This window comes from Strix uralensis, chromosome 17, assembly GCF_047716275.1.
Source record: "Strix uralensis isolate ZFMK-TIS-50842 chromosome 17, bStrUra1, whole genome shotgun sequence".
In the NCBI taxonomy this organism is placed as follows: Eukaryota; Metazoa; Chordata; class Aves; order Strigiformes; family Strigidae; genus Strix; species Strix uralensis.
The window spans coordinates 3,204,026-3,227,919 of record NC_133988.1 but is presented as its reverse complement, the minus strand read 5'-3'; the positions used below and the strand labels follow the sequence as shown (position 1 = coordinate 3,227,919).

At 62.8% G+C, this 23,894-nt stretch overlaps 4 protein-coding genes across 13 annotated transcripts in view; 1 reads left to right on the top strand and 3 right to left on the bottom strand.

The window, feature by feature from the left end:
* Positions 1-121: 121 nt before the first annotated feature.
* On the bottom strand, positions 122-14,695 carry THOC5 (THO complex subunit 5). Its single transcript, XM_074887488.1, has 20 exons — positions 14,340-14,695; positions 13,897-14,010; positions 13,086-13,229; positions 12,353-12,466; positions 11,608-11,705; positions 10,615-10,761; positions 8,046-8,160; positions 7,437-7,569; positions 6,292-6,369; positions 5,882-5,922; positions 4,957-5,056; positions 4,357-4,465; positions 2,813-2,914; positions 2,498-2,594; positions 2,031-2,145; positions 1,421-1,524; positions 1,249-1,336; positions 991-1,106; positions 589-779; positions 122-334 (listed from the first exon to the last, which is right to left on the bottom strand). Exons 1-20 carry the CDS (start codon positions 14,577-14,579, stop codon positions 271-273), a joined length of 2,310 nt encoding a protein of 769 aa, XP_074743589.1. The 5' UTR covers positions 14,580-14,695; the 3' UTR covers positions 122-270.
* A 34-nt stretch (positions 14,696-14,729) lies between these two features.
* Positions 14,730-18,223, bottom strand: NIPSNAP1 (nipsnap homolog 1). Its single transcript, XM_074887489.1, has 10 exons — positions 17,789-18,223; positions 16,966-17,093; positions 16,780-16,825; positions 16,369-16,463; positions 16,148-16,218; positions 15,890-16,030; positions 15,667-15,698; positions 15,457-15,551; positions 15,265-15,348; positions 14,730-15,179 (listed from the first exon to the last, which is right to left on the bottom strand). Exons 1-10 carry the CDS (start codon positions 18,115-18,117, stop codon positions 15,115-15,117), a joined length of 1,086 nt encoding a protein of 361 aa, XP_074743590.1. The 5' UTR covers positions 18,118-18,223; the 3' UTR covers positions 14,730-15,114.
* An 11-nt stretch (positions 18,224-18,234) lies between these two features.
* Positions 18,235-22,258, bottom strand: LOC141951371 (pleckstrin homology domain-containing family A member 7-like). Of its 2 annotated transcripts, none has more exons than XM_074887491.1 (8): positions 22,101-22,258; positions 21,465-21,540; positions 20,818-20,922; positions 20,252-20,324; positions 19,630-19,733; positions 19,354-19,399; positions 18,354-18,447; positions 18,235-18,282 (listed from the first exon to the last, which is right to left on the bottom strand). In XM_074887491.1, coding segments are annotated over exons 1-7 (423 nt in total). In that variant the 5' UTR covers positions 22,118-22,258; the 3' UTR covers positions 18,235-18,282; positions 18,354-18,445. The 2 variants fall into 2 exon arrangements, with proteins under 2 accessions (XP_074743592.1, XP_074743591.1); XM_074887490.1 differs by lacking the exon at positions 18,235-18,282 and adding an exon at positions 19,837-19,930 and having other exon boundaries at positions 18,363-18,447.
* An 809-nt stretch (positions 22,259-23,067) lies between these two features.
* NF2 (NF2, moesin-ezrin-radixin like (MERLIN) tumor suppressor) overlaps positions 23,068-23,894 on the top strand; it is a 49,064-nt gene continuing 48,237 nt past the window's right edge. For all 9 annotated transcript variants that reach the window (XR_012631360.1, XM_074887806.1, XM_074887807.1 and 6 more), the window contains exon 1: positions 23,068-23,263. Coding sequence is in view for 8 of the 9 variants with exons in the window: in XM_074887806.1 (XP_074743907.1) it covers positions 23,150-23,263 (114 nt within the window). In the remaining variant the exon portion in view is untranslated. The remainder of the gene's footprint in view (positions 23,264-23,894) is intronic.

The following is a 23,894-nucleotide window of genomic DNA, read 5'->3' as shown; positions in this document are numbered from 1 at the left end:
CCCCAGGCAAGGGGATGTCCCAGCAGCAAGATGCCTGCCAGAGCCCAGGGACAGGGCTTGCTGCAGCCCTCCCAGGGCCCCCCCCATTCCAGCCCTCTGCCCAGACAGGGCACACACACTCTTTTCTTTCAGTTCAGCATTTAATCCCTTTGGCTACAAAACCTTCAACCAAAACCCAAAACCTTGGAAAATAAACTGAAATGGTGTGATGGGGATGCTCCTCCCCACAGACAGGACGAGGCCCAGCCCAGAGTGATGCCCAGGCAGTGCTCAGCGATGGCTGAAGAACCCCTGGGGGTAGTTGAACTTGAAGGGCTTCAGGCGCATGGGGCCCCTGGAAGAGGAGAAGAGGGAGAGGCTGACCCATGGGGGTCAGGAAGCCCCCGGCACCAACAGAACAGGCCTGGTCCTGGGGCACTGTCCAGCTGCGGGGGGCAGATTCCTCCCGGCAGCTAAAGGAGAGGCTGGAGGGTGGGCACGGGGTCAGGCAAGACCATGCTCCTGGGGACAGCAGTGCCACCAGCGTCCCTGCCAGCACCCTCCCCCCCAGTCCCAGCTCCTCACTGCCCCAGGGTGCTGGGCTCTCACCTGACCAGGCGCAGACACATCTTCTCCTGGGGAAACTCCTTGGGCCCCTCCACACTCGTGTCGTGGGGCTCTGTCTCCAGGTAGACGTCCAGCACCATGCACAGGCGCTGCAGCTGGTTGGTGAGGAGCTGGTAGCCTGGTTTGGGCCCCCACAGCTCCTTGTAGTTCACATTGACCTCGCTCTCCATGGCCTGGCAGAGGGATCAGTACGGAGCAGGCTTGGGTCTCTGCTCGGCCCTCCCTGGGCCCCTGGCTGCACCCGGCAGATCTCAGGGCCCTGCCCTGAGCTGCCTGGCCACCAGCTCACCCCAACAACTCGCTTATTACGGACACAGAACCACTGTGAACAGCCCCCCAAAAGCCAGCGGTTCTCCAGCCTCCTCTCCCACCACCCCAGCTTACCCGAATGTTGTCATCGTTGCTGCTGGTTCGCTCTCCTTTCCAGTTTAGGCACAGGCTGAAGACGGGCGGCAGCGTGGAATAACCAGGGTTCAGGACTACGGCTGCCTGCAGCTTGGCTGAGCAGGGCAGGGGAGAAACGTCACCCACAACCCCGAGGACCTCCAAAAGGAGGAATGTCCCATGAAGACTCCCAAGAAGCTGCCCTGGGGGCACCCGGTGTGGGAATTCGAAATTGCCAGGGGAAGGAAACACGCCTACCTGTTCCCCTTTCTATCAGAGCCATGTAGTAGAGGTGAGTGTCTTCAGCCAAGCTGGCCTCTATCACATCTTTAGTGTAGGGCAGCTCCTGCGAGGGGAGGCAAGAGGAGTGAGCAGCTGCTGGCACCACACGGGCGCTGGTGGGGGGTACAGCCTCGCGCTCGGCGCCTACCGCATAATCTTCATAGGGAATGGCAACCCACTTCACCAGGCGTGAGACGATCTTGGTAGGGAAGAGATGCTGGCACTCGCTGGAGACTGGCACCACGCCATGCTCTGAAACCAAGGACAAGGCCACCTGAGCAGGGCAGGGCTGGGGACAGAGCTCTGTCACTGTCCTGTGGGTGGGGATGCTCCAAAACTGGGACGTGGGGACATCGCTACCCTTCTGACACCTTCATCAGGTGCCCAGAGGGGAGCAGGGGAGGCCTCGGCTGCCATCCCACCGGAGCTCACAGCCTTGGCAGCGCAGGCCTGGCCTGCTCGACGGGCACACGGCACGCGTGGGGGTGTGGTTCACCTCCCACCACAGCCTGAATTGATTCCCAGCACATGCATGGTCGGTCCCAAAGGGGTGCTGGGCATCGAGAGGGGGGCACAGCCTTCGTCTCCCACCCAAACCAGGGCAGCCCTCCCAGTGCCGCTACCACCAAGGAACGACTGGGTGGCACTACAGATCTGCAGCACCATTAGAAGTGACATCAGTCAGCTCTCCTCTGCAAGAGGACCCTGCTACTGCACCCCCCCATCCCCAGGCACGGGGTGGGGAGCCAGGCACTCACCGAGCGACGCAAACTGCTTGTGGAGAGCCAGGCGGGACTGCAGCCTCGTCCGCAGCAGCTTCACAGTCAGCTCCATGTGGCTGGCGCTCAGCGAGTTGTCCGCAGCAACCGTATGCTGTGGGCAGGAGGGGCTGTCACCATCACGCCAGCCTGTGGGGTGGGGACCCCACAGTCCAGGAGCCACCCCACCCAGCCACGGGGATAGACACACGCTCAAGTCACTGCTCAGTGTCCATAACAGGGCTTAGACTATCACACACGGTGGGTAAAATACGTTGCTGTGGCCCCACCACACAGATTCATCCCAAATGAGCCTGGCCCAGCCAAGGGTGCAGCGTAGCTTGGGAGCGGCTGGTGCCAGCAGGAGCTCTGGGGTCTGAGTGGACAGGACACGACACAACTGTCCTCAAAACCTCCCCAAGCCCCAGCATAATGTTTTCATGGAGAGGGGAGGGGGTATGACATGCCTGAGGCTGATCCTTAGGGAAATGCAGCCCGCCCAGCTTCTGCACCCACACGTAGGGGTGCCCCAGCTCTGTCACGTAGTCGCTCAAGGTCAGGATGCTGTGGGGACAACGAGGAAGGGTTACACCACCCCAAAGCACTCCTGTCCCCGCCGTCCCCCCACCGCCTGACCTGTGAGCCAGCCGGAGGGAGGAGGCACTTCTTCCACCTGCGTCCCAAGCCGTGCCCCGTGAGCCCACCCGATGCCGACTTGCAGGACACCGGTTTCCTGGCCACCGAGCTCTCCCGGACAAGCGAACTGCCTGGGCCCCACTCACCCCACTTTATCAAACTGGAATTGGTTGGCCGGGTTGGGCGTTTTCCTCCCGTGGTCTCCTGGATAGAGGCAGTTGAGGAGGGAGTCTGGGGAGAGCAGGTCACTGGGAGGAGGGAAGAGATTAATCAGCAGCAGCCTGGGCTCCATGTCTCTCTGGGGTGGCCACTAACAGGCTCCGAGCCCAGAGAAAGGGATTACAAGCTCCAGGAGTTGGGTTTCAAGATCAGAATGGCTTTCCCCTAATTCCAGTCCAAAAGGAGATCTGTCTCCTCCATGGCTGTGATGATAGAAGTCAGAGGGCACCATCTCCCTGTTTCCCAGGAAGCTGCTCGCTCCAGGGCATTAACTCCAAAACCTGCTGATGCGCCTGGAGAAAATATTGCCAGTGCAGGCCTGATGGCTGTTTGCCACCCAACAAGCTTAAAGCAGAGGAATTCTGCTTAATGAGATAAAATTCTTTATGTCTGACTGTACGCACAAGCTCGACCAAGCATAAAGGGCTGTAGGATTTGGGGTAATACAGCCAAGGGCAGCTGTGGGGAAGGGAGCACCCTGCACGGGAACACTGCGGAGAGACTCCAGCTGCTGTCACAGAGGGGTTTGGGTAGCTATGGGGAAAAGAGAACCCCAAGGGGAGTGGGAGGTCTCACATGGGACAGGCTGGGAGGCAGCACGTGCTTCCAGGTAAGCCCAGACCAGTCTCTTCCCCCTCCCTCTTCCTCAGGCACCTCCTCCTGGCCTGAGCAGAGCCACGGAGAGCTGGCAGCTGATCGCAGCTCCCTGGGCAGGCTCCCACAGCTGCCATTTCAGCTATTCCTCACGCAAATCAAGCTCCAGCAGTCTCTGGGGAGCCCAGGGAGAGGCAGCCATATCTCTGGTGCTCAAGACAAGGTGACCTGCAAAGCGAGCAGGGGAAGGGAGCTGCCAGGCACAGGCTGCAGGAGGGAGGAAAGCGGTGCGGCTGCAAGAGCGTGACTGAATGCGACAAGCAGGAGAGGTTCGCCCCCAGCTCCATGGGTCTGGCACCGCTGTCCTAAGAGGTTCCCAACCTCCCTGCCCCTGACTTGTCGCGGCAGAGGGAGAGGAGGAGGATGCTGGGGCTGCGGCAGCCTGGCAGGGCTCCTGGCAAGCTAAGGGGAAGGACATCGCAGGGCAGGGGGGGCAGATCACCTTGAAAGTGTTCCCCAGAGGCAGCGACAGAGCTGTGCTCTTTAGGGTCTCCTTTGCCCATCAAAGGACAAGCCAAGACAGCACTCTGAAACCACAGCACTGCACAAAGGCCCGTGAGGTGCCCCAGGCAAGGCAAGGGGAGGGACTGAGGTTAAAACCTCACCCGTTGGGAGCAGGCAACTGGGAGTGGAGTGCTCCAGCCCACGGGGTGCAGGAGGGACATTGCCACCACGTGCTGCTCCTGGCACGACATCGTTCTGCCAACGGGTCACTCTGAACAGAGCACGGCAGGACACCAGGGCAGGGCGTTCATGGCAAGCGGAGCGGTCGCTGCCCGATGAGCTGCGGGCTCCGTGCCCACGGGGCTCTCCTTACCCGGCACTGATGGCGGTTGTCATCTCAACGGCAGTGGTCACCTTGGCTTTCACTGTCATGACGTTGAGGTTCATCAGGTAGTAGAAGGTCAGGTGAAGCACGTTCTCATCTGCACCGACAGAGAGGGGGCAACACTGTTGTCTGCTCTAGCTCGGAGCACTCCGCACAGGGGGGATGTACATGCTCCCCTGCTAGGACAACAGCAAATGGGAGCAGAGGGGCAACGTGGGGAGTAACTGGCAACCGATGCACAACACCTCTAACGCCATCCCATCAGCATTTGCCAGGCTCTATCTGTCATGCCCAAAACCCCACCACAAAAGAGAAAAGCTCCCAACTAGAGGAAGGAAGCTTCAGAGTATGGTCACCTCACCTGCACGGGTGAGAGGAGCTCTGGGAGACAGAGCTGATAAACTACCTTGTTCAGTCTCTGCTGGAAAGCCACACTCATCCCTACTGGGGCAGCTGGGCTGAGGGTAGGAAAGCCTCTCTGCACCCCGAGCTCTCCCCGAGGAACCCAAGCTGCTGCCAGGCTGCTCCCTGACATGCTGTCACACGCTCCTGGGCGTTCTCTGCCAAGGGCCACCAGACCCCGCTTACCTTTGCACTTCAGGTCGACAGTGACGGACAAGGGGTGACGCTTGAGCATCTCCTTGCGCTTGTCGTCCAGCTGCACGCCCAGGGTGGGCCTGCGCCGCTTCTGGGGAGGGTGGAACAGAACTGTCAGACCCTTCTCCTCCTGCCTCTGGGCAACCCACAGTCCACCCCACACCTCACACCGCTCTTTCCTTCTAGTCTAGCTCCTCAATCCCTCAGTGCCACAGCCAGGGAGCAGCCCTGGGGAGGGAGGGGAGCTTGAAACCCTTGCCCTGCTGCAGGGCAAGGACAAAGCAGCTCCACTTCCCGTTGTTCCTTCAGCTCCCAGGAGTGTCCCCACCCTTGTGAGACTGGGACAAGGACCCGCTGGCCCCAAAAGTTTCCTCAGCACGAGGGGCAGAAGCCAAGGCCCTTTCCCACAGCAGCAGCCCGAAGCACCAGGCGCTGCTGCTGGGCAGGACACGAGCCAGGCAGATTTGTCCCCAGGTTCTACTGTGTTTGGGTCAGAAACTAGAAATGGCACCTCTCTGATCCCAAGAAACGGCTGGATTTACAGAATCACAGAATCATCTCGGTTGGAAAAGACATTGAAGATCCCCCAATCCAACCATGAACCTCACACTGACAGTTCCCAACTCTACCAGATCCCTCAGCGCTGGGTCAACCCGACTCTTAAACCCCTCCAGGGGTGGGGACTCCCCCCCTGCCCTGGGCAGCCCATTCCAACGCCCAACAACACCTTCTGCAAAGAAATACTTCCTAAGAGCCAGTCTTAACATCAGTGCACCTCCACACACATACAGAGCGCGTAGGGACCAGTTCCCAGCCCCACGTGGGCCCAGCCTGTCCCAGTTGGCAGGCGCAGATCGGTTTGCCCACACGACACGGTGTGGGGAGAGGACCCAGAGGGGACAAGGCTATCCCTTACCGTGGTCTGTTCCTCCTCCGCGTCAGAATCGCTTTCGTCATCTGTGCAAAGAGAGGGGTGTAAGAGGGCTTTGCCTGGGGCTCAGCAGCTTTCCCATAACCAGCAGGACTACCAGCCCTTTCTCCAAGAGCACAGGTCCCCCAGACATCACCATCCCCCCAAAAGCAGGGCTCTAGCAGAATGCAGACACACAGGAACATGTCCTCAGTACCAGGGGTCACACCAGCAGGCTGTGAACATCTCTCAGGAAGGAGGAGCTGGGGACAGAGGGGATCAGCTGCCAGGGTTTTCAGCCAGCAGCGCAGACATCAGGCACTGTGCCATTTCCATACTCATCCGCCTCTCTACCCAGCCCTCTGCCTGCACAGAGCATCAGGCAGCCTGCCTATAGCAACACCACCCCAACTCACCCTGTGAGTCCTCAGGCGGCTTGTACAGGGCTTTGGCTTCCTCTACGCTCCCTTCAATGGCCACCACAAGCTTCTTATCTGCAGAGGAGACATGAAAACTAAGCTATGAACCCCACATCTGTATGGGAAAGGCAGTTAGAAGCAGCCCTGCCCCAGAAAGCTCCCACTTCATGGCTACACAAGGCAGAGCCCTGTGGCAGAGGAAGCTCAAATGAAGGGTCAGTGGGAAGAGGCAGTTGTCCAGAGGGCTCCATGAGGCCACTGCAGGGCTCATCTCCTGGGTAGGATGGGGTCAGAGGAGAGAAAATGCTGGGTTTTGAGGGACTGTCCCTGGAAACTGTAAAGGCCAGATCTTTATCAAGAGCCAAGAGGGGCTGGGGTCTGGCTGGCACAAGCTGGAGGCGATGAGCTGGGTCATCAGGGCTGCAGATACTCATTAGCAAGAACCTGGTGTGGCCAAGGTGGTCCTTCCACGCTCCGCCACCGCTTGCCCCACTCCCGGAGTGGCCCAAGAGCTTGTGAGGTTGCAGCTCTCACACTGCGTTACAGCCCTCTGCACAGGGGATGCAGACAGCCCAGGGGGATCCTGAGCCCTGCTGGGAAATCCCTCCCCACTCAGGGAGGCTTCAGAAAGCCCCTTGAAATGCAAAACTGCCTAAGGGGATGCAGGTGAGCTGCAGGGAAGGGCCTCTGGGAGGGCAGGTAGAGGTACTGCCTGCTCTGGAGTCAACACCACCCACGGGTGGCACAAGGTAGCACCCACCCCACGAGGTGACAGCTCTGGGGTGGCCACGTCAGCACCGAGCCAGCTCGCAGGCTGCAGGGACATCCCTGCTGACCTTGAGAAGGGGGGGGGGCAGAGGTGGGAAGTGAGCTTCCCAAGCAGTTCTTCCAGCAAGGGAGCTGAGCAAACAAGGTTTCAAATGCTGCTGCCTCACTGTGCTGGCCCTTGAGGCCACCCCGCTGCTCTGGGGTCAGCAGAATCTGGCAGCAGAGCAGATGGAAGGAAAAGGACCTCCCAAAGCGTCCCCGAAGCAGTGCTTTGAGCGCTATCTGGCCCGTGGGGGGAGCGTTGCCCCCTGGTCCTGGCTGGGGACAGCCCCTCGTGGTGTTGCTGAGGACTTTTACCCGCTCTGGGTGCTCACCGCAGGCCTGGCCGTAGGCACTGGCTTGAACGAAGAGAACATAGAGAGGTGGTGGGAGGTGTCGGGCTGTCTCGTACTGTTTGTGTGCCTGGTCGAAAGGCATGAAGAGATACTCCTGGACAGGCAGGGAGGCCTGGGGGAACAAAAGGGCTAACCTTCGTCACTAGGAACAGAATAGTTCACCCTCCTCACCCCCTTCTTCACCCCCAGCTGGTAAGTGGGAGACTGGAAACCAGCACAGCAGCTGCCGTGCAGGGTTAAACACAGCCACGGGCATGGTGAGCCCCAGGGAAGGGCTGGCAGCTCTCCTCTGCTGGAAAACTTTTGGAACTGAAAATAACCCAGTTCCTTCTCATTTTTCCCTCCCAAGGCAATCACAAGGGGCTGGAACTGCATGTCACTCTAGGGAAAGGCCCATTTAATGACTCCTCCATCCGCAGTTCTGCAGGAATTGCCGCATAAACAAGGAGACTCCGGAGGAGTCTCAGCACGAGGCAGATCTACCCCTCGTCCAGCCTGACTGGGAGCAGAATCAGTCCAGGCGTGGCACCTCTCTAACACAGCCACACAGCCCTCGGGCCTTCTCCCCTTCCTCCAGAGCTCCAGTACCTGCATGATGCTGTTGAGCCGAGGCTGGAGGCTGCTCAGATACTCCTTCTTCACCTCAATCTCCTTCAGGATCTTCTCCTTGCTGGTCAGGCACTCCTTGTACTTCTCTGCCAGCCTAGGGGTAGGAATTCGGTTACTGCCACATATCACAGCTCCAAAGCCTGCTGGGGTCTGCCTGGGTCACGGGCCCCAGCTCTTCTGACCTGACAAAAGTCACTGCAGAAACCAGGAGAGCTCAGACATGGTGACAAACACAGAGCTCTTCATACCAAGGGCAAGAGGAGGCAGAAAGGAACCAGTAAGAGCTGGAAAACAAACAGGGAGAGAAAGGGGAAGCTCAGCCTCGTGCTGTGCTCCGAGAAGGGAGAGCAAGTGGATCTTCCCTCAGTGGCACTTCTGCGCCAGCCTCTGCTGCCAGCAGCCACGCTGACGGAGCTCTGCCGACCCTGCCAAGCTCCTGAAGAGGTTTTTCCACTTCATATCACCAGTGTCACTTCACATCACATCAACTAGTTAAACTCATGAGAGTTGAGGTTTAATAAACCAGCAAGTGCTCGTCTGTGAGTGGGTAGAAAGCCCAGGAAAATGCAAGTTCAGCGTGACCCTCCAAGCCCTGGATACGTGAAATCTCTTCATTGCTGTTGATTTCAACCTCTTGCCCAGCAGAAAGCAGGAGGAGGGAAAGCTGGGCACGGAGGTGTGCTGCCCAGGACAAGCCACCGCTGTGACCCGCGGGGGCTCACGCACTCTCCTCTCAGGACCCTGCTCCCCACTGGACAAGAACACCTGCAGTGCGGGGAAACCCCACTCTGAGCAGGAACAACAGACGTGACACTGCAGGACTGAAACACTTCTGTTTCCAAGCAAAACTCTGTTTGTGTTGGGTCAACGCACAACCCAGCAGGCTCCTCACAATGCAGTTTGGAAGTCCAGCTTTCAGACAACTCTACTGAGCTCCCTGAGGTAGTGAGAGCAGCCAAGGTCCCTGTAACACCATTCAAGAAGCACCTGTTGGAACAGAGTTCGAGACAAACCAATAGTCCACAACGTGACAGTTATGGATGGACACTAACAACCCCAACAGCATCAGAAAGTGCCCAAACCACTACCGGCATCTGCTCTTGAGGCAGCTGAAGAGGCTATTTCCCACCACAATGGTGGTGAGAAGTAAACAGTGGTGTTCCCTAGACACCGTGGGGCGAGGATTGGGAATCGCAAGGCTTCTCAGCAATTCAACCCGCAACCATGGGGCAGGCTCAGTTCAGCTCGTCTTTGCCCTCTCCACAGTTTGTAATGAACAGTCATTTTTAAGGAGAATCCTCAAGAGATCTCCAGGCTGAATGCTCCTCTGCAAGCTTGTGCTGCAGGCAGAGCCATCCAGAGGACCTCAGCTGCGGCGTGAACGGGTGCCTTCCACCAGGCAGAAGCAGCTGGGTTTGACACGGAGGGTCTGGGAGAGACAAAGCACGTGGCGTTTAGAGCCACGCAGCACCCACCCGCAGCACCCCTCGCTAGTCTGCTCTGCTGAGCTGCCCTGCTCGGGCAGGGCCTACCAGCAGGTTCCGGCTGATCTTTCTGGAAGGTTGGTCTCAGTTGCTGCCTGGCTGAAAAAGCTGCTGGCTGTCATCAAAACAGAGGAACATTGTGTCATGTTTGCTCTTCACACGGGGCAAGAGTCGAGGAAGCAGCTGAGCCACCTGGCCTGCCTGCACCAGCCGAGGGGTCTGGAGGGTTAGTGCCTGCATTGAGGAGGTGGCTGCCACCACCAGGACACCAGCGCCTGTTGCAGCTCAGCTGAGCTCAGCACCGTGCAGGCAGCTCCCCACCGTGGCAAGCGTTAGGAGCACAGGCAGGCGGGACCAGCAGCTGCAGCACTAGGTTGGCTTAATTTTTGTTCCTTGCACCACAGGAAGGCAAACAAACCAGGGATCGCTTCGCCCTGTGTGGCACATCTTGCAGAACCAGGTTCTGGATGGAAACGCTATCTGGATGGATGCAGCGGGCGGCCCCATTTGCTGCTGCAAGGACCAACACGCAGACGCCGGGGAAACATCAAGCTATAAAATTCATTTTCTTCTACTGATACCCAAGAGCCAGTGCTGACGGTCGCTGCCTTGGTGAGAGAACATGTGGGCTTATCAGGAGAGCCAAGATGCCTTTGCTGTCACCACCCGGAGCACAAGGTGCAGGCCCAGCCGGGCAGCCTCTCTTGCACAGCGGCTGCGGCAGACTCGGGGCTTCTCTCGCACCAGTTTGGAGGTTGCTCTGCTCCCCACGATCCCCTGGGGCTCTCTTCCATCAGGCAGGTGAAAGAAAACTCCCTGATCTACGAAACAAGGATCCTCCCAAGCCCAGCTCTACACACAGAGTGATCCTCCACGCCGAGGGCTCAGTTACACAAGAAATCTGTTGCTTGTTCTAGGCTGATTATTTCAAGAGGGCGTTAAACCTTTATCACCGACATTTGCTTTGCCCAGAAGCTGTGCAGCTCACTCCGGGGGTCTGCCACGAGCCCTGCAGCTCAGCACACATCACATGCTCAGCACCAGACAAGCTGACACCAACCCACCTCTTGCGCTGCTCCAGCTCCCAGTCCAGGCGGGCCAGGGTCTGCTGGTGGGGCTCTGACAGGGTGATGGCAGGCCGGCTGATTTCAGGGGGGGCCTCTTTGTAAAACTCCTCCAGGCTCACCAGTTCGATCTCCTCATGTTTTGATCTGCAAGGACAGACGGATCAGCCCAGGGAAGGGTGGGAAATGCTGCAGCAGGGCCAAACTCAACTGTGTCTCGCAGGAGAGTGGTCAATGCCAATCACAGAATCACAGAATCACTCAGGTTGGAAAAGCCCCTCGGGATCATCGAGTCCAACCCTCAGCCCGACTCTACAAAGTTCTCCCCTACCCCACATCCCCCAACAGCTCATCTAAACGACCCTTAAACACACCCAGGGATGGTGACTCCACCCCCTCCCTGGGCAGCCTATTCCACTCTCTGACCACTCTTTCTCTGAAACATTTTTTCTTGATGTCCAGTCTGAACCTCCCCTGTTGCAGTTTAAAGCCATTCCCCGTGAGGAGAGACCAGCACCAACCTCTCTACACTCTGCTACACGAGGTACCACACTATCAGTGAGCTGAACCGCAGCAAGGAGAGAAGGGGCTGAACAGGGTCCCTCCTTTCACAGAGACACCTTCCCCACACAGCCCACCAAAGCACCGTTAGAGGCACAAGTCTAAACACAGCCCTCCTGGCAGCAGCTCAGAGTGCTGCCCACGCAACGGGCATGACGAAAGGCTCAGCTTTTGGAAGAAAACTCCTGATATACAGAGGCCAGAGAGTCCTTGAAGAGTCCAGCATGGCTACATCTTTAACATTTACCTATTTCCTTCTCCACTGTCCCTCTACCACAATAGAGGCCGCCTTCTCTCTTCCCTACACAAGCCTCTTCCCCCGTGACCCAGCACAAGAACTCTGGGACACTCCATCTCTCCTGTGTGGTGGCACCTGGCCTCCACCCCATCTCAGGCACACCATCGCTCCCTCTCCTCCCCAGCCAAACTCACTTGAACTCCAGGCATTTGGTGATCTCTTTCTGCAGGTGCATCACCTCATAGAGCAAGTTCTGGAGCTGCAGGTGATACGCGTCGACCTTCTGCTTTGCCTGAAACACCGACACAGCTGGGGATGAAGCTCTGTGGCCTTCCTCCCAGCAAACACACCCCTGTAAGAGTCACCAACACACACCCCCCTCACTGTTCCAGCTAGCGATGGCAGGTTTTAGGGTATGCAACAACTTTTGGGGGGTAAAAAGACATTTTCAAAGGCTGGGAAAGCAAACGCTCATTGTATCAAACTGATTGTGCTCTGGAGGCAGCGTGTTTTGGGGACAAGGCACAGAACAGGGCAGACCTGTGGGGCACACAGAGTCTCCTCCTGTCCCTGTGCCTCAGTGGTACAAAGAAAACGAGCGTTGTTCACAAACCGTGAAAAGCTTCTCTGAGATGTCTCGGTAAGGAGATTCAGGGCCAACTATGTACACAGTTCTCAGGCTTGCAGCACACCAGACTCTCAAGACAGAGCTACTCCCCTCTGTATCTGAGGCAGAAGCAGACACCACTCCATCATTCATTATAATTACAGCTTCCACTTCATGGCAGTAGTTTCCTGATAAACCTCTAATTCAAAAAGTATGACCTGGCTGGTGTTTAATTCTTGTCACACATCCATACACAGACTGGGCAGAAACAGCACCATCTCTGATCCCACTAAATGCCAACTGGTACTTGCTGCCCCCCAGCCCCGCTGTACCTCGTGGGTTTGATCTCTCCCTTTCTTCAGCCGAATATGAGCCAGCCGGTTGAGCTTCTTCAAGGTCATGAAGTGGACACAGCTCTGAATCCGCCGCTCGTCTATCTCCGAAGCCTGAGTGGCAGGAGAGAGGCGTTTGAAGCAGAAGAGACGACTGACACCACAAAGCCCCTTTGCTGCAGGGACCTCCTGCGAGTTCTGTCACAAAGGGGACTCCGTGCTTCACTAAGGAGCCACAATTAATGTCACCGGGGCTTCCAAGGGAGCCTCCAGCTGCCAGACTCACAGGTCACCCACAGGAAATAACTTGGCGGGGGGAAGATGTTTTCCAGGCTCACTCTAGTGACTCTTCTCCCAGTAGGAACAGAGCACCCTGCCATGCAGGCAACGGCACAGGCAGTCACAGCACAAGTCTTCCCCAGCCATGGCCGAGGCTGCTGGGCCTCCGTGGGACAGCAAGAGCCCAGCCACCCCTGTGGCAGTCAGGAGGGGCTCAATTTCCCTGACTTGTTAGCACAACCTAGCAGGAGCCCAGACATACTTTAGAAGAACTCCATCTGCTCGGTCAAAACCAATGCCTCAGCTAAATCATATTCTACTTTATTTAAGGGAGGCTGCTCCATTTTCCTGATTCTCCCCAGAACAGCGCAACTGCTGCTCCCGTTCCTCTCAGATTAAGGGAAAACATCAAAGAACAGACCACATTAAACCAAGCACCGACATTTTTCCTTACGTTGTCCTTGATGCCTCTGCTCTTCAGCTCCTGGATTTCTGCCATCAGTCTCTGAAGCTCCTGACAAGTCTCTCTGTAGAGTTCGTAGTCTTTGATAGGGTCACGGAGATCCACCTCACACTCCTCGCTGTAGTACCTAACATCCTGCAAAGGCAGAAAGCACCTTCTACAGCTGGATCCTTCCACCTTCTCTGGAAACAGCAGTGGGAAACAAACTGCTGGGTCTTGATTCCTGGCTTTGTCCATTAATCCCACACCCGAGGAGACTTTACACACAGGAGAGGACTCAGTTAATCCCAGACCCAAACGCCACAAGGTATTAAAATGCTTGGGAAGTTCAGACTTTTATATAGTTTTGAATAGTTTTTTATAGTTTATAAATTTCAGCTAGTCTCGATCCTGCACCCATGACTACAGAGGATAAATTGGGAAGGTAATCACTTCTTCAACCCCTATCCCCACTTTGGCTGAACCCAGCTTACCCTGCTGCTTGTGAGAGTGTTTTAAGGTGACCTGCAAACCCCTGAGGGACCTTTCAGCCTTGTGCTCACTCTCCCTATGTCTCCAGAGAAGGGTTTGACCCTTTGAGCACTGTGTTTCCCGAAGGAGATGGAAACAGGTTCAGAAATGCAGAGTGGGAGTTTCAGAGGCATTGGGAGCTGGCTCGGCTCTGGGGGTCTTGCAACTTCCCGAAGGGGAGAATAAGGCCAGCAGAGAGTGGGTGGGAGATGAGCCTTTTGCAAAGCAGGATACAAGTACCCTGCACAGCAGGCAGGCTCTGCCGGTGCACGTGGGCAGCCAGGGGCCCTACCTGGTCGGCATCAGCCTTGCCCCGCTTGCCCTCCTGCGGGCCCCCATCCGTGCGGATCACTTTGGGTTTCCTCTTCTTGCTGGAGTCTGACGACATGGTGCGGCCCGTCAAGGACTGGGGGACAAGAGGCAAAGCCGTCGTCTGTGGGGAGCCAAACCTGCGGGGGATCGGGGCTATCCCACGCTCCCTTCCGCCAGCCTGCCTCGGACTCCGGAGTCTCCCCGCCCACCCAGTCCCAGGCCTCCTCCCCACCAGCTTCCTCCAGCCCCGCTCCCACCTCCCCCAGACCCCAACGTTGGCCTAGCGGCCTCCCCTCCTCCAAGCCCCCGCCCCCCCCCCCCAGACGGCCTCCGCTCCTCCGGAGCCCCCCAGACCCCAGCGCACCGGGCCCGGGGCCGCCCCCCCCGCTCGGCCCCCGCCGGGCCGCGGCGCCCCCCGCTCACCCTCAGCGCCGCCCGGAAGTGACGCGAGCGGAGCACAGAGAGCCGGGGCAGAGCGGCAGCCACTGACGCGCCCCCTGGCGGATAGTCCTCCGGAGGACCGCGGGCAGGGGGCGTGGCTTCGGCGAAAGGGGCGTGGCCAGCGCCCCCACTGACAAGCCCTGGGCTGGGGACACAGTGGGGGGCCCTCGGCTGGGGGGGCCCCAGTGGCACTGGGGGTATCCATGGGCTTGGGGGAGGCATGGTGTGCGGTCTCCAATGGCGCTGGGGGCACCCCAGTGCATCAGGGCACCCATGGCCCCCCTGGGTGAGAAAAGGTTGGGGGTTCGGGTCCCCATGCTGCGTGGGGGCAAGCACCCCCCGCCCCACCCCGTCCCCAAAGAGTGCCAGGCCTTGGCATATTAAATATTTAATTGGCGATGTCCTGCAGTCAGGCTGGCTCCCAGGAAAGGCACCCAGGGGCCCATCAGGAATAATTAAGGACACCCCCCCCCCAATCTCTGCAGCCTGCCCAAGCCCCCCCGGGCAGCACCTGGAGACCCACCGCAGGATGTGGGGCTCCCGCCCTTCCCCTCCCCAGCCACAAACGCTTCGCTGCTCTCATCCCCCATGGGGCACCCCAAAGCAGGGTGTGGGGGAAAGGAGAGCCAGGAGCTGTGAGGGAACAGAGACACCCCCCCACCAGCCCTTCCCCAGCAGGTCCGGGGTGCAGGCAGGGAATGCAGGCAGGCAGCGAGCCCCTCCGGGTGCAGGCAGACACCCCAGCGCAGAGCCCCGCTCACTGCAGGGGCGAGATCTTCAGGGGAATCATTATCCGTGACTCCATGGTCCGGATCAGCGGGACTGGAAAAGGAAATGAGAGACAGGTGAGGGCAGGGGGTCCCCAGCACGCGGGGGGTCCCCGGCGCAGGCAGGGCGTCCCGCTCACCCGTGTAGTACACATTCTCGTCCCAGCCCCTCTTCCTCCAGGCCGCGTTCCTCGTCTCCTCCCGGGACTGCAGGTCCTTGTATGCTGTGGAGATGGGGTGGGACTGGCACCCAGGGACCCCCCCAGCACAGCCCCAACGTGTGGGTGCCCCGGGGGGGGGGGGGACACACAGGCAGCGGGGAGCCCGCTTACCCCAGAGGTGGTGCACGACATACAGCTCCCCGATCTGGGAGAAGAACCCGCCGACCGCCTCCTGGTTCTCCTGCCGGTACTTAATGGCCCGAGCCCTGGCACACAGCGGGAGAAACGTGGCGGGGGGGAATTGCCCAAGGGGCCCCCCCCCGCTCCATGGGGACCTTTTCCCACCTTGGCTACCCCTGTGCCAGGTAAACAGCCGCTTACCAGTTATTGCCCCATTCAATCATGGTCCCTGGCTGGAAGTAGAGGAGAAAAAAAACCCAGAGTGAGCAGCCAGATCCTGCCTGCTCCCCCTGCTTGGGGTCTCCTCACCGAGGGAGGAATTTGGGGGGCTGCCCTCCAAAACATCAGGCAGGACCCCCTCCCCAGGGGTATATCAATCCGAAGGCCGCCCCAAGGCGTGGGCTGGCCCCCCATGGCCGCTCACCTTCAGCTTGTAGGTCCTCAGCTCGTAGATGTTGGGTCCCTGGCGGGGCAGGGGCTCGTTCCAGAAGCTGAACTCCAGGAGCAGCTGGTTCCTGCGGGACAGCAGCATGCGGCTCCTCTCCTTGCGGAAATCCAGGTACTCCTGGGGACAGCCCCAGCCAGGGGTTTCGGGGTGGGAGCGAGCACGACCCAAAGCCGGGGGGGGTCAGGTAGAGGCGAGGGGCAGAGCTCGGGCAGCTCGCCCTGATCCCAGCGATACCTTATTCTGCTTGAGCTTGTTCATGCAGTCCATGAGGGCTGGGTACCCGCCCGAGAAGCGCCAGAGGTGCACTGGAAGGACAGCACAGGGCTGGGGAGGGAGGGCAGCTCCCACCCCTCTCCCCCTGTGTGACAGCCAGCCCCCAGCACAAGCCGAGGTCTTCACCTTCGCTCCGAGCCCCTCCGGCAGCGGGGGCACCGGGACCTACTGCCTGCTCTCACCTGCCTGGTCCTGCTCGCCATACCACGTGTTCCAATTCCCCACCAGGTCACAGGGGTAGTCGGCATCTGAGTGGAGCTTGGGCAGCACCTCCTCTCTGCAGGGACACAGTGGGGGCAGATGGGAAGGGGGAAAGCACCCCAAAATACACCTGATACCCCCGTTTGCCCTCCCAGCTGAGTATGAGGGGTCTGTGCATGGACGGGTCTGCCCGAACAGGACCCCGAGTCGCCCTGGGGGTGCACCCACTTCACAGGGAGGAAAACTGAGGCAAGGAGCAGGGGCACGGACCCACCCACGGTCTCATGGAACTCCACACAAGCCCCCCCACACCCCCTTCGCTCCAGAGCAGCACCCCAACACCCCACTGGGATGCCAAGCAGTGCTCCCTCCCAACACACAGCAGGGCTCACGTCAGGCTGTTGTAGGCATCCAGGCACTCCGGCTTCACGTTGTGGACTGCAGGGAGAGGAGAGAGGGGCTGCCAGGGACCTGGCGGCGGGGCCCAAGGCAGAGCAGCCAGGGGGTGCCCATGGGTGAGGAGGGGCCAGCACAGCGAGGTGCACCCTTGTCTGTGTTCACCCCCCAGCCCCACTCACACTGGATCTTGTAGAGGTTGCTAGTCTCCTTCTTGGAGAGGAGGTTGGAATGGGCATCCTTGCGGGGATCCACTTTGTGCACAAAGAGGGAGCGGAACCAGCTGCCCTCAGCATCCCTCGAGTACCCCCTGCGAGACAGCGGGTCAGCGCGGGGGGAGCACCCGCCAACACCCCCTTCGCTGGGGGAGCTCTGCCTGGGAACGACCGGCTGGAGGGCAAAATGGGAACCAAAGGCCACGCTGCTGATCCTGCCTTCCTGGCTCCGCAGGCAGCTGCCTGCACTGTCCGGCTGCTGGGGAGCAGCGTCCATCTCGGGGGGTTTCTCGGGGTTTCATTCAGTTCATCTCAAGGGGAGCCGAGGCACGGCAGCGCCCGGCTCGTTTTTGTAGGGGTATGGAGGGAAAATGAAGGCCATAGCTCTCCCCACCCCAGCGGTGGGACGCGGGGGGCAGCCCCCACCAGCCCCCCAAGGGATCCCCCTCAGCCCCAGGAGCTGCTCCAGCCGGCGGGGATCCCCACGCGGGCTCGGGGGGGGGGGGGGGGGCGGCGGGACCCTCCCCAGGGAGGCGCGGGATGGGCAGGGCCCCTCCGCCCCCGGGCCGCGCTGCTGGCCGGACCTTTGCCCCACCTGGTGAGGCATTAACAGCGGGGCCTCCGCCCGCCCGGCACCGCGCCAGGGCCCGGGGCCCGCCCGCCTTGAGCGGCCCCCACTAACGGGAACGCGGGGTCTGAGGGGACAACGGGCCTTGAGGAGGGGTATGAGGGGCGGGGGCCGAGCCGAGAGTAGCCGGGGACGGGGGGGGCCCGGACCAGCCCCGCTCACCGCGCTCCACCGGGGGCCCCGCCGCCGCCGCCCCGTCGCAGCCGCCGCAGCGCCGCGCTCCCGCTCGCCCGCGCCGCCGCCATCTTCCCCCGCAGCGGGGCGGAGCCTAGCGGGGGCGTGGCTAGATAAACCCCGCCCCACCCCGCCCCCGCCCCCGGGGCGGAGCGCCCCGCCCTTCCCTCAGAAGCTGGCCTGGAGGAGGGTGATTCTGATTGGCCGCCGCGCCCCGCGGCCGGCCACACCCTCTCGCTCTGAGCCCCGCCCACTCGCCCCCACCCGCGGCCAGGGCGAGGCCTCATTGGCTGTCGGCGGGGAGGGCGGGGCCCCATCTGAGCCCTCGGCTTCCAGCAGCCAATCAGAAGAGCCGGCTGGAGAGGGCCGTGTCTGATTGGCCGCCGTGTCTTGCTCCGCCGCTCCCGGCCCCCTGCCGGCCAGAGGGGGCAGCCGCTGGTTGGTCGCCGCTCCGGGGGGGCGGGGATCCCTCGGGCTCCGCCCTAGGGGAGGCGGGGTCAGAGCGGGGCGGGGCCGCAGGGCCGCCGGGCGCTCGGGCGGGGCCGGGACCCACCTGCTGCGGGAACAGCGGCGCCCACGGGCGGCCCCCGCCGCACCCCCCGCGTGTCCTCCGTCCCGCAGGGCCGCCCCCGGGCCGGGGCCTCCTCCTGGGGTGGGGGCGCCCGTGGTGAGTCCAGGGGCACCTGCTGATCTGTCCTGCTCCACGGCTTCCCCCTGCAGCCCCCCGGGCCCCATAACCCCCTCCCACGCCACAGCCCCCCCAGCCTGACCCATAGCCCCTCCAGCCCCACAATCCCCGCAGTACCTGCCCCCTGCCCCCCATCTCTCCCCCAGTACAAGTCCCAGGGGTGCCATGGTGCCAGCTGTGGGTCAGGGCACCCCATGGCCCCCTCGTCCTGCCCCAGCACCCACAGCCAGCCCTGGGCACAGCCCGGGGGACAGGGGGCAGGACAGGGCGAGGTCCCCAGTGCTGGGGAGTCACTGGAGGGGCTGGGAATTGGGGTCCCTGCAGAAGTTAGATCCCCCCAGGGTACGGTGTTAGGGGCCCCCTGCCCAGCCCTGGGGTGTTTGGGGTCCCCCAGGAACTGCTGTGGGAGTATTGGGACTCCCAGGATCACCCATGGTGGGGCATGGGGGTCCCCGGGGTATGGGGGTGCCACCCTGGCCAGACCCTTCAGATGCTGTGGCACCCACCAGCACCGATGAGACACCCCAGCACCCATGGGACCCCAGGACAGAGGGTGTCAGAGGAGCTTAGGGGGCACCTGGGGTTAGGTGGGGGATTGGGGGTCCCCACTCCAACCACCCGCAGTCCCCAGATGTCACAGGATGGGGGGAAGGAGGTTGGTTTGGGGGTCACCCTGGGGGGGAAGGTTAGTTGAAGGGGTTGCCCCGCAGTGTCCCCCCAGGGAGCTCACCTTGCTGGGGGGCAGTGGAGGGACTGAGGGGCGGTGAGGAGGGGGCATGGGGGTGCCGCCCAGCTCCTCACCCGGGGGGCACAGGGAGCACCAGCCAGGGGGGTGGGTGGGCAATGGGGGTGAGGGGGAACTCACACTTCGGGGTTCCTGGGGCATCTGCAGGGAGAGGGAGTGGGGGGAGCTGGAAGGGGAGGGGGAGAAAACATGTGTTAAAGGGTTAACTGCCCCCCAGGCACCCCCCCAAAACCCTCTGTGACCCCCCTTAAAGCCCCCAACCACCTCCCGCCCCCAGGACCCCCCAAACCTCCCCTAGCTTCCGCCCCCCCCCGCCCCAGGTCCCCATGCCCCTCCATGGACCCAGGTCCCCCTGTGGCCCCCGTGCCCCCCAGTGCCCCCCGGTGCCCCGCTCACCCGGGCAGGGGTGATGCCCCCCGGCGCAGGGCGCAGACCCAGGCGTTCAGCTCCTCGGGGGTCTCGGCCCCCAGGCAGTACGTTCGCATCCCGGGGTGCTCGGCCTGGGGGTGGGGGGGCCATGGTGGAGAGGACCCAGGTGTCCAGGCCTTGTCCCCCCGACCCAGGGCACCCCCGGATCCAGGGACCCAGGGGGCCGGGACTGACCGTGAAGAGGAATTGGGGGGCGCGGGGGGCGGGGGGCAGGACACGGATCTCGTAGCCGGGCAGGGGGAGGCCGCCCCGCACTCGCTGCTCGCTGCTGTCTGGGGGGCAGAGGGGTCTCAGGGGAGGGGAACCCCCAGGAGCCCCATCGACACCCCAAGACCCCCAGTACCATTGGGAGGAAGCTGGGGACCTCCTCTGAGTCCCACTGGCTGCCCCCAAACCTTCTGGGGTCCCCCAGAACTCAGACCCCCCCCCCAGTGACCCCTTCAGCCTCCCAGGGACCCCCAACTGCCCCAGGGACTCCCGATCCCTCCGGGATCCCTGACCCCCCAGGGACTCCAGGTCACCCAAGTCCCCCCTCACCCCAGGGTCCCCGTGCACCCAGGTTGTCCTGCCCCCCCCCGGCCCCCCTCACCCCGGTAGTAGTAGAGGCAGAGATCGACCAGCACAAACCAGCGGCGCTTCCAGAGCCGCAGCCCTGAGCTGTCCTGGGGGACGGGGATGGGGGTGAGCCCCCTGCAGCTCATCATCCCCCCAGGACCCCCTGCTGCCCCAACCCTTTTGATCCCCCAAACCCCATAACCCCTCCAGCACCCCCTGCCATCTTAGTCCACCCCCAGCCCCATAACACCCCCACCACCCCCCACCAGCTCAGATCCCCCCAACCCTCTTCGATTCCCCAAAACCCATAACCCCCCCCCAGGACACTCCAACACCCCAGACCCCCCCACTCTCTCTGATCCCCCATACCGACCCCACACACCTCCCACTCCAGACCCCTCACTCCAGCTCTCCCAAACCCTGTATGCCCCCCCCCCGACACCCTCAAACCCCATAAACCCCGCAGCAGCCCTCACCACTCCAGACCCCCCCAAACCCCAGACCCCCCCCCCACCTCAGACCCCCCCAACCCCCATGCACCCCCCTGGTCTCCCCCCCCACCCCCCAGCCCCCCAGCCCCATGCCCCCCCCCCGCCCCACCTGCTTGTGTAGCCAGCCCCGCAGGGCGGGGGGGGCGCGGGGGTCCCTGCGCAGCGCCTGCCCCCCCTTCCCGAAGGCGTGGACCCGCGGCACCGGCCGGCAGGGCTGAGCAGGGGGTTCAACCAGAGTGGGGGCTCCGAGGGGGGCCCCCCCGACCTCCCCCCCCGGGCTGCCAGAGTCCCTACCAACCCCCCCACCCCAATTCACCTGTACACCCCACAATGACCCCCCCTCAGCTCACCAGGGCTCCCCTGGGCTCCCCATGCCCCCCCTTGTCCCCTTGTGCCCTATAGGTCCCCATGGACCCCTGGGGTCCCTTGGGCCCCCCCAAACCCCGCCATAGCTCCCAAGGCCCCCCCCCAGCCCCCCTGAGCTCCCTTGTGTCCTTCATGGCCCCCCTTGCCCTCCCATAGCTCCCCATACCCCCCCCCCCAGCCCCCATGGCCTCCACATAGCTCCCCATGACCCCCCCAGCCCTTGAGCCCCCCATGCCCCTCCCATAGCACCCCATACTGCTCCCAGCCCCCATAGCTCCCCATGCCTCCCCGACGCCCTTGGGCCTCCATGCCCCCCCCAAATGCCCCCCCCCAGCCCCCCCTACCCCTCCACACCCCCCCTCCCCATGCCCCCACCCTCCCCATGCCCACCTGGGTGCCCGGGCTGCGGGTGCCAGCAGGGGCGAGGGCGCAGCGGGGGGGCTCGTCGCCGTCTGCCATGGGGGTCCTGCAGGAACAGGGCGGGGGGGGGGCCATCAATGTCCCCATTGTCCCCGCGGGGACAGAGGCCCCGTTCTTCCCGCTGCGGGGGCGCTCAGGCCGCTGGGGCCGGCGGGGCGGGGGCTGCTCCCCGGCCAGCTGGGGGGGGCCGGGGGGGTTTCTCGCCTCCCGCTGGTCCCCCTCCCCCGCCTGCTCCTGCCGTCCCTTGCCCCGTGCTGGTCCCAGTTTCCCTTCAGTAACACTGAGCTGGTCCCAGTTCCCATCCCGTTATGCCAGTGCTGGTCACTGTTCCGTTATCCCGTTATCCCAGTGCTGGTCCCAGTCCCATCCCGTTATCCCCACGCTGACCTGGGTCCCAGTCCTGTCCTCTTACCCTGGTGCTGGTCCCAGTCTCCATCCCATCATCCCAGTGCCGGTCCCCGTCCCCCTGTCCCAGCTCCATTATCGCTGGTTCTGCTCCCAGTCCCGTCCCATTACCCAGCGCTTAGTTCCAGTCCCAGTTCCAATCCCAGTCCCATATCACCATCCCAGTGCTGGTCCCGGCCCCCCCGGTCCCAGTCCTGTTACCTGGGTCCCAGTTCCATCCCGCTATCCCAGCGCTGGTCCCAGTGCCGTTGTCCCAGTGCTGGTCCCAGTGCCGTTGTCGCAGTACTGGTCCCAGTGCCGTTGTCCCAGTGCTGGTCCCAGTCCCGTTGTCCCGGTACTGGTCCCAGTGCCGTTGTCCCAGTGCTGGTCCCAGTCCCGTTGTCCCGGTACTGGTCCCAGTGCCGTTGTCCCAGTGCTGGTCCCAGTCCCGTTGTCCCGGTACTGGTCCCAGTGCCGTTGTCCCGCTCTCCCCGTGCCGGTCCCGCCCCGGGCGCTGGTCCCAGTCTCCGCCACCACCCGCCCCGGGGCCGGGACTGGGCAGCGCCCGCCGGGGGCGGGACGAGCCCCGACGCCCGGGTCCCCCCGGGACCGCCTGGGTCCCCCCCCACGGGCACCCCGCCACGGCCCCGCGGGAGCCCGGGAGGGCACTGCCGCGGGGGGGCAGCACCCGCGTCCCCCGGGGACAGCCCGTCCTGCGGGACACCCCTCTGACGGCGGACACCCCCGGGACCGGGGACACCTCCGGACCGCGGACACCCCCCGGGCCGGGGACACCCGCGGCGCGGCGGGGCAGCCCAGCCCCGGCAGCGTGGGAGGGTCCCGGGGCGTTCGGCCCCTGCCGGGTCCTAGTGCCCGCCCCGCACCGCCCACCCCCTTCCCGCATGCGCCTGGTGCCCTGGAGCGCGTCCCGGCGCGGGGTGTCGCACGCTCCGCCCGCCGCCAGGGGGCGCCACCGCCCCGCCCCACTCCTTCCACCGTGCTGGGAGGCGGACCCGCCTCGCCCCGCCCCCCAGCCTTGAGCGGCGTCCGCTTTCCCAATCACAGCCGCTCCCGCTCCCTCTCCTCCATCACAGGCCTTTCCGTTGGCTGCCGCGCCGCGCGACCCGCGGGGCGGGGGCGGGATCAGGCCGGCGCGGGGCCAATGGAGAGGCGGCGAGGGCGGGCACAGCTCGGCGCGGCCCGGAGCGGCGGGGGCCCGGGCCCTCCCCGCCGCCATGGCGCTGCCGCCGCGCTGAGCCGCTTCTCCCGCCATGGCCGGGGCCATCGCGTCCCGCATGAGCTTCAGCTCGCTGAAGAGGAAGCAGCCCAAGACCTTCACGGTGCGCATCGCCACCATGGACGCCGAGATGGAGTTCAGCTGCGAGGTGACGGCCGGGGCCATGGCGGCGGGGCGGGCCGGGGCTCTGGGGGGGCCTCGCTGAGGTGGGCCGCGCCCCTCGCACCCCCGCCGGCCTTCCCGCCCACCCGGGGGGCTGCTCCTGGGCTCGGCGGCGGGCCTAAGCCCGGCTGTGGGGCTGGGCCGTCGGCGGGAGCGGGGACTACGGCCCGGTGCCCCGCGGAGGGCGGCGGCGAGGCGGCGGCGGGCGCTCGGGGGGGGTCGGGCCGGCGCTGGGCGGGCTCCGCGGCCGCCCGCGGGAGGTACAGGGTCACGGAGCGACCCTCGGGGGGCTGCACGGGTGGGACCTCTGGGTGCAATTCCGCTTTGTCCTGGGTATAATTCAGGTTTGTTCTTGTTATCATTCAGGCTTCTTTTCCTTGTAATTCAGCTTTATTTCGCCGTCGCAGCTAAAGCCCCCCACTGCACAGTAGCCGTCGTGAGGAGGCCGGGGCTTGCGGTATGGCAGGTGTCGAGGCTTGAATCCGCGAGGGTCCAACTCAAAGTGCTCAACAAACGCCCGTGAATGACATTTTCACACTTCCATGAGTTGTCAGCTGAGCCCCGAGTATGAGGAGTGTTCCTGGGGGGGTTGTGTCCTGGTGCCTGCTCCTGCTGTG